This window comes from Oncorhynchus masou, chromosome 31 (assembly GCF_036934945.1).
Source record: "Oncorhynchus masou masou isolate Uvic2021 chromosome 31, UVic_Omas_1.1, whole genome shotgun sequence".
Lineage (NCBI taxonomy): Eukaryota > Metazoa > Chordata > Actinopteri > Salmoniformes > Salmonidae > Oncorhynchus > Oncorhynchus masou.
The window spans coordinates 30,070,455-30,079,061 of NC_088242.1; the positions used below are offsets into that span (position 1 = coordinate 30,070,455).

Here is an 8,607-nt window from a genome sequence, read left to right on the forward strand (position 1 = left end):
ACTAGCTTTCTCTGATCTTTATCAAACGCCGAGTGAAATCAAGCTGACGTTTGCACTTCATGCTCAAGCCTGCTAACATACGCACTACACACACACACACACACACACACACACACACACACACACACACACACACACACACACACACACACACACACACACACACACACACACGAGGAATGATTATGAAGAGAAAGTGCCAGGGTGCTGAGAAATGCTCTTTGGCAGAAATTATTTTCCTTTTCAGAAACAGACACTTCATCAGAACACTCCTAAACAAAACTAGCAACCGTTGCCAGGAAGTGTGTACCCGACCACCCGTTACCTTGGTTACTATTGTCTCAGTTTGGCTGTGTGTTCTCATGAGGGAGAAGGGGGTTGGCGTTTTTTGCAGACACTGCAACAATGTGAAACAAAGGGATGCACACACACACACACACGTACACACACGTACACATACACATACACATACACACACACGTACACACACACACACACACACACACACACACACAAAGTGCCGTGATGCCCAGACAGAATATGTAGGTTCTCTCTCTATGTGGTTGTCATGATTCACAGCGCATGATTTTGGCTGGGGACGCCCTCTAGCCAGGGTGGGCGGGCGGCGTGCGTGTGCGTGACTCACCCGGCCAGTACGATAAAGAAGTCGAGCCTGTTCCAGGTGTCTCCTAGATAACACTTCTTGCCAAAGATGCCCAGCGCCACCATCTTGATGACCATCTCCACCGCAAAGAACGCAAAGATAAAGTCATCAAAGTCCTAGGGAGAGGGGGGAAGAACACACGAATATGAAGAAAGAGAAATAGACATGAAAGGAAACTCCAGAGAGACAGGGGTTAGTGTATGGATGAGTGTGTACCGTATAAGTGGGTTGGGGGGGGGGGGCAGGGGATGGATAGAGAAGGGTAAAAGGAGACAGCGTGAGACATGGGGAGAGAGAGTAAGGTTATGCTATGATAGTGGCCGGACTGTGTTGGTCACAGAGGTAGACGCCCAGGGCTACACGACTCCTCACAACATGAACTGGTAAATAAAAGGCTTCTCAAATAAACCTCTTATTGCAGATACAGTGACATTCTTTCCCTCTGCGAAGTTGCATGGCAACAGAAGCACAAGACAGACCCCACTGGGCACAGACGTTTGTTCAACGCGTAGTTTTGCTTTTACATTTGCATTCAACGTGAAAGCAACAAAAAATGGCACCGTGTCATTGGATTTAGGTTAAAAGTTCCGTGAATATTTTGGGGGGAAATTCCCTCATGTTGGTTACTTTTTTTCTAATCCAATCAGTTTCCCCGTTGATTCAATGTCATTGCACTAAATGTTTGGGTTGAAATGACGTGGAAACAACATTGATTCCACCCATTTTGCCCAGTGGGAAATGGAGAGGAGAGAGGTGCTGACTCATCGCACATGTGAGCACACACAGACAGGTACAGTCATCTCATCTACTTTGGGGTTGAATAAACCACCCTCCTTATTTCTGCATCCTTGTGATTAGAGTGTAATCTGAATCATTTTCAGAGTAAACAGTAGAGCACATCCCTGGATTAACATCCCTGGAATTTGTTTATCTCATAAAATATGCAAAGCCTTTTGCTGAGTTTAGACTGAGGAGAATCACATTATTAAGTAATGCGAAGCCTCCCAATGACATGAGGAGTGTGTGTTTTTGTGTGTGTATGTGTGTGTGCGTGTGCGTCTCTCACACACACACTCGCACACGCACACACACATGTGAGAGTTCTAGCCAGATGGAATCCATTTGACTTTAAACACCCTGGATACACAAACACATGTGTCTATAGGGCTGGAATGTAAATAGAGATATAGTGTACTGGAGATGAAGCCTGTAGAGAATAGAGCAGAGAGAAGCTCACGGTATCTGTGAGTGATGAGCCATGCAATCCCCTTCCCTAACCCCCTGTTCACATGCAGAGAGAGAAACACACACACACACTGCTCAGAGGGGAGTACAGTTCTAGGCAGGTAGAACCAAGAGGCACATAGCTGGGATTTCCCAATGTGAGAGAACCTGTGTGTGTGTGTGTGTGTGTGTGTGTGTGTGTGTGTGTGTGTGTGTGTGTGTGTGTGTGTGTGTGTGTGTGTGTACGTGCGTGCGTGTGTGTACGTGCGTGTTTGTGTTTGTGTCAGAAAGCGAGAGCAGGATTCAACGAAGCATGGAGAAGGAGTCTAACACACACACACACACACACACACACACACACACACACACACACACACACACACACACACACACAGCTGGCTCCCAGAGCGGAGACACCAGTGGCCTGTGCGCAACGCTTCAATGCTCACCCGCTCCCCTTCTCTTTATCTCTCCTTCACTTGTCTTGCTCTTTCTCTCTCTGTTTCTCTCTCTCTCTTAGAATCTACCTCAATTTATCTCCTATTTTTTTCTCTCTCTCCTCCCTTATTAAATCATTCTTCCATATCTATATCTATACACATATATTATTCCATCACTTATTTCTGTCTTATTACTCTGATTATGTCTGCAGTAGATGTTATTTATGTCTTATTACTCTGGTTATGTCTGCAGTAGATGTTATTTCTGTCTTATTACTCTGGTTATGTCTGCAGTAGATGTTATTTCTGTCTTATTACTCTGGTTATGTCTGCAGTAGATGTTATTTCTGTCTTATTACTCTGATTATGTCTGCAGTAGCTGTTATTTCTGTCTTATTACTCTGGTTATGTCTGCAGTAGATGTTATTTATGTCTTATTACTCTGGTTATGTCTGCACTAGATGTTATTTCTGTCTTATTACTCTGGTTATGTCTGCACTAGATGTTATTTCTGTCTTATTACTCTTATGTCTGCAGTAGCTGTTATTTCTGTCTTGTTACTCTTATGTCTGCAGTAGCTGTTATTTCTGTCTTGTTACTCTGGTTATGTCTGCACTAGATGTTATTTCTGTCTTATTACTCTGGTTATGTCTGCACTAGATGTTATTTCTGTCTTATTACTCTGGTTATGTCCGCAGTAGATGTTATTTCTGTCTTATTACTCTGATTATGTCTGCAGTAGCTGTTATTTCTGTCTTATTACTCTGGTTATGTCTGCAGTAGCTGTTATTTCTGTCTTATTACTCTGGTTATGTCTGCACTAGATGTTATTTCTGTCTTATTACTCTGATTATGTCCGCAGTAGATGCTATTTCTGTCTTATTACTCTGGTTATGTCTGCAGTAGCTGTTATTTCTGTCTTATTACTCTGGTTATGTCTGCAGTAGCTGTTATTTCTGTCTTATTACTCTTATGTCTGCACTAGATGTTATTTCTGTCTTATTACTCTGATTATGTCCACCGTAGATGCTATTTATGTCTTATTACTCTGGTTATGTCTGCAGTAGCTCTTATTTCTGTCTTATTACTCTGGTTATGTCTGCAGTATCTCTCTTTTAAAGGCATAGTGCGGCAGTGCACAGCGTCTGCGTTGCTGTCTCTTTGGTGCTTCGTCACACTTGTGTGTAGAGCTCTGGACCTAAACAATGGCATCATGCCGTGGGAACTGCCGTGTGTGCGTGTGACACATGCGCACACACATCCTCTTTCTTTCTCTCGCTCTCCGAGTGGCCTGTACTATGGATGACTATACTGTAGTCTCCTAGCCCTGTCTATCTGGACTATACCACTGAGCCATGTATTCAACTGGCCATAGAAGCCTCAATGATAATGATACTGGTTTATTAAAGCAGCTGATTCCTGACCTGCCTTGACTATAACATTTGACCCTGGGGTTCAGACAATGATGATTATCTGTAAATCCGTTCAGCTCTGTTAATATATTGATATCAGAAGGGTGGGGATAGAGAGAGCGAGAGAGTGAGAGAGAGTGCGAGAGAGAGTGCAAGAGAGAGCGAGAGAGAGAGAGAGAGAGAGAGAGCAAAATACAGTCGATAGAAAGTTCAAAAGGCCAATCCCATCCTTTTCCCGGGATCCTTTAGGGAGCCACAGATACTCTCCCTCTGGGCAGGAATGAAACTGGAACCCCATTCAGAATGCTTCTCTGATTAACCTCTACTCCCTCTCTTTCCTCTCCCTCTCTTTCCCCTCCAGCAATGCTGCCTTTGGTGCAGTATTCAATATACAAATCAGAGAGAGGACTGACACACACACACACACAGACAAACCACTGCCTATGCAAGTCAACCCACACAGATATGCACCTTGCGAGATACTGTGCAGTGCACACACTCTCTATGCCGGAGGTAGAACGTGTGTTGGAATGATTGAGTGGTTTTGCAGGCAGAAATGGGGAGGTGGGAGTGCATTGAGCATTGAGCCACATTCCGACATGGAACTAGTGACATTTGTCCTGATTCCATGTTACTATAGCAGAGGAAGAGTTTCTGGGAACTGCAGAGTGTGTGTGTGATTGCGAGTGTTTTGAGGAACCCCAGGCAAGGAGCGATAGAGAAGCCTCTATCTCTGCATCAGGAGGAGATGGGAGGAGACACACACACACACCAAAGCTTCACACACACTCAGACACGTGTATGGGAGAGGAAAGAGAAGCAAATCAAGGTCTTCTGCTGTGTGTCTAAAGAAGGTGTGTGTGTGTGTGTGGGTATCCAAGCTGCAGTTTTATATTTTATATGTGTTAGTCTATTGTCACAGGCCTTGTAATAGTCTTGCGTTGTTCCCGGGTTTGACTTGGAGAGATACTCCTGCGTGTGTGTGTGTGTGTGTGTGTGTGTGTGTGTGTGTGTATCCAAGCTGCAGTTTATATTTTATATGTGTTAGTCTATTGTCACCTGCAGATGAGCCTTGTAATAGTCTTGCGTTGTTCCCGGGTTTGACTTACTTGAGATACTCCTGCATGTGTGTGTGAGTGTGCGTGTGCGTGTGTATCAGGAGGAGACATGTGTGTGTGTGCGTGTGTGTGCGTGCGTGTGTGTGTCTCGGCTACAGATGCTAGCTGACAGTATTTGAACCCTGCGATAATCTCATTCAGAGCTCTGACAGGCAGAATTAGCATACATAGTGGCTATATTTTCATACGAAGAATATTCAGTTGGAATGTTGTTATCTATGTTATTTCAACCAGACACACACACACACACACACACACACTTTCTTTTTGTTTCAATCACACAGACTCACAATTCTTATTTTAACTACTCATAAGCCATACGTTTTCCCAAAACTCTTAATGATAAATTAAAGGGGAAATTGAGGCGGAACTAACCAGTTTGTAAGTATTACTGAGAAAACACTCCGAGTAAGATCATAACTGGAGGTGTGCCCAACAGCAGTGTAAGGCTAGTAGCCAGTCCATCTAATGGACACCTCAGAGTAGGAGTTAAATATGTTGTTCTCCAACAGCTCAGTCTGATCATTAGTGTTCTCTTTAAGTTCACTCAGCATTATTAATGTAAACACACACACACACACACACACACAGAAAGACACATGAAAGGGCACACAAGTACTCAGAGAACTCGACTAGGCTCAGGAGGCCATGAGGGGAGGGGAGAATGTTGTGTCTCAGTGAAGGGTGATAACATGTTGCTCACTGTCTCATAACAGAGAGATGAAGAAAGAGTGAGCGAGAGAGAGAGACAGAGGGAGAGACGAAGAAGAAGGGAAACAGAAAGAGAGCGATGGATGGAGAGAACATGTAATGAATGAAAGTGCGTTGAATCTCTAGGCTGCACATGTATCTGCAGTGATAGCACACACCTCACTGTCTGACATCAGAGAGATGAAGAGAGGGAGAAAGAAAGAAAGCGAGAGATAGAGATAGAGGGAGACAGAGAGAGACCGAAAGACAAACCAGACAGAGATAGGGAGCGATGGAGGGGTAAAAAGAGAGATGAAGAACATACCTCCAGGATCTTGCATCGTTCCGACTCACAGTCATGGTCCTCACAGGGTTGGAACATCCCCAGGGTGACGCAGTTCAACAAGATAACCAGCATGGAGGCTCGTTCAAACCACGTAGAGGATAGGGAGTTAAGGAACACAGTGGAGAGGTGCTAGAATCATACACACATACACGCCTTCCATAAAATACAAAAGACACAGAAATTAGAGTTTGCATTTTGTACTTTGCATTCATTAGGATCCCCATTAGCTCCTGTCAAGGCAGCAGCTACACTTCCTGGAGTCCAAACAGGAAAAAAATAATTACATCACAACAAAATAACAGCCTATATCATAAACAAAATAATACAATACATTATAACATTACAATTAACAGTACAATTTAAAATGTGCAATACTACAATAATACAATATTACACTGTGGGTGTGTGTGTTGAGTGCATGTGTTAGAGTGTGTGCGTATGCATGTGTTCGTCCGCGTTGTGCCGCGAGGTGATGTTTTATCTGATTATTTTTTAAATCTGATTTAACTGCTTGCTTGAGTTACTTGATGTTGAAGAGTTCCATGTAGTCATGGCTCTATGTAGTACTGTGCATTTCACAGACTCTGAATTGGACTTAGGGACTTGTGAAGGGACCTCTGGTGACATGTCTCGTGGGGTATGTCACGGTGTCTGAGCTGTGTGTTAGGGACTTGTGAAGGGACCTCTGGTGACATGTCTCGTGGGGTATGTAACGGTGTCTGAGCTGTGTGTTAGGGACTTGTGAAGGGACCTCTGGTGACCTGTCTCGTGGGGTTATGTAACGGTGTCTGAGCTGTGTGTTAGGGACTTGTGAAGGGACCTCTGGTGACATGTCTCGTGGGGTATGTCACGGTGTCTGAGCTGTGTGTTAGGGACTTGTGAAGGGACCTCTGGTGACCTGTCTCGTGGGGTTATGTAACGGTGTCTGAGCTGTGTGTTAGGAACTTGTGAAGGGACCTCTGGTGACATGTCTCGTGGGGTATGTCACGGTGTCTGAGCTGTGTGTTAGGGACTTGTGAAGGGACCTCTGGTGACCTGTCTCGTGGGGTATGTCACGGTGTCTGAGCTGTGTGTTTGGGACTTGTGAAGGGACCTCTGGTGACATGTCTCGTGGGGTATGTAACGGTATCTGAGCTGTGTGTTAGGGACTTGTGAAGGGACCTCTGGTGACATGTCTCGTGGGGTATGTAACGGTGTCTGAGCTGTGTGTTAGGGACTTGTGAAGGGACCTCTGGTGACATGTCTCGTGGAGTATGTCACGGTGTCTGAGCTGTGTGTTAGGGACTTGTCAAGGGACCTCTGGTGACATGTCTCGTGGGGGTATGTCACGGTGTCTGAGCTGTGTGTTAGGGACTTGTGAAGGGACCTCTGGTGACATGTCTCATGGGAATGTCATGGTGTCTGAGCTGTGTGTTAGGGACTTGTGAAGGGACCTCTGGTGACATGTCTCGTGGGGTAACGGTGTCTGAGCTCTGTGTTAGGGACTTGTGAAGGGACCTCTGGTGACATGTCTCCTGGGGTATGTCACAGTGTCTGAGCTGTGTGTTAGGGACTTGTGAAGGGACCTCTGGTGACCTGTCTCGTGGGGTAACGGTGTCTGAGCTGTGTGTTAGGGACTTGTGAAGGGACCTCTGGTGACATGTCTCGTGGGGTATGTAACGGTGTCTGAGCTGTGTGTTAGGGACTTGTGAAGGGACCTCTGGTGACCTGTCCCGTGAGGTAACGGTGTCTGAGCTGTGTGTTAGGGACTTGTGAAGGGACCTCTGGTGACCCGTCTTGTGGGGTAACGGTGTCTGAGCTGTGTGTTAGGGACTTGTGAAGGGACCTCTGGTGACCTGTCTCGTGGGGAGACGGTGTCTGAGCTGTGTGTTAGGGACTTGTGAAGGGACCTCTGGTGACCTGTCTCGTGGGGTAACGGTGTCTGAGCTGTGTGTTAGGTGTTTGAACCGACAACTCGGAGCTTTCAACAGGTCAATACATCTCACAAAGACTAGTAGTGGTTGTAGTCCCTCTCTCCTCTACTTTGAGCCAGGAGAGATTGACATTCATGTTTATTGATATTAGCCCTCCGCGTACATTGAAGAGCCAGCTGCCTTGACCATGCCAGTAGTCCAGGCCAGTAGTCCAGGCGTGATAAAACTAAGGCCTGTAGGACTTGTTCTATTGATTGTGATGTCAAGAAAACAGAGCAGTGCTTTTCCAGGACAGACTTCTCCCCCCATCTTAGCTACCGTTGCATCAATATGTTTTGACCATGACAGTTTCCATATATTTGGGACGAACTTATATCTGGCCAAGCATTCGACAAGTGACTGCATCGTTTTGGTAGTGTTGCAGGGTTTTCATTTGCTGTGGTAGCTGGTGTGTATAATAGTGGGTCATGAGTGTACATAGTAAGACATGTGCTACTGGAAATGTATATGGTTATATTACATAAGAACAGTGGTCCAACACTGATAGCAATTAGACTATTTTATAACAAATGGATAGCGGTCGCTGTCCACGGTTCTGAAATACCAGTGTGCTGTTGAATTGGCGCCTCTTCCTAGACCATGTTGCTATGTGCATAATAGCAACATTTCCCAGCATATTGGTGTTGAGAATAATGTGGCGGAGGCAGCAGCGGAGTTAGGAGACGTGAAAATAGCCCTTGCCTTAATCGTCTAAGAAAATGAGGAGGAAATCCTTAATTAATTAGGTGTATAATCAACAG

At 45.3% G+C, this 8,607-nt stretch overlaps 1 protein-coding gene across 1 annotated transcript in view; it reads right to left on the minus strand.

Annotated features, from left to right (window-relative positions):
- Positions 1-5,980, minus strand: part of LOC135523783 (voltage-dependent T-type calcium channel subunit alpha-1G-like) — a 186,946-nt gene extending 180,966 nt beyond the window's left edge. Inside the window, 2 exon segments of the mRNA XM_064950686.1 lie at positions 647-780; positions 5,874-5,980. Of these exon segments, the coding sequence (XP_064806758.1) occupies positions 647-780; positions 5,874-5,966 (227 nt within the window). The 5' untranslated portion in view covers positions 5,967-5,980.
- Positions 5,981-8,607: the final 2,627 nt, after the last annotated feature.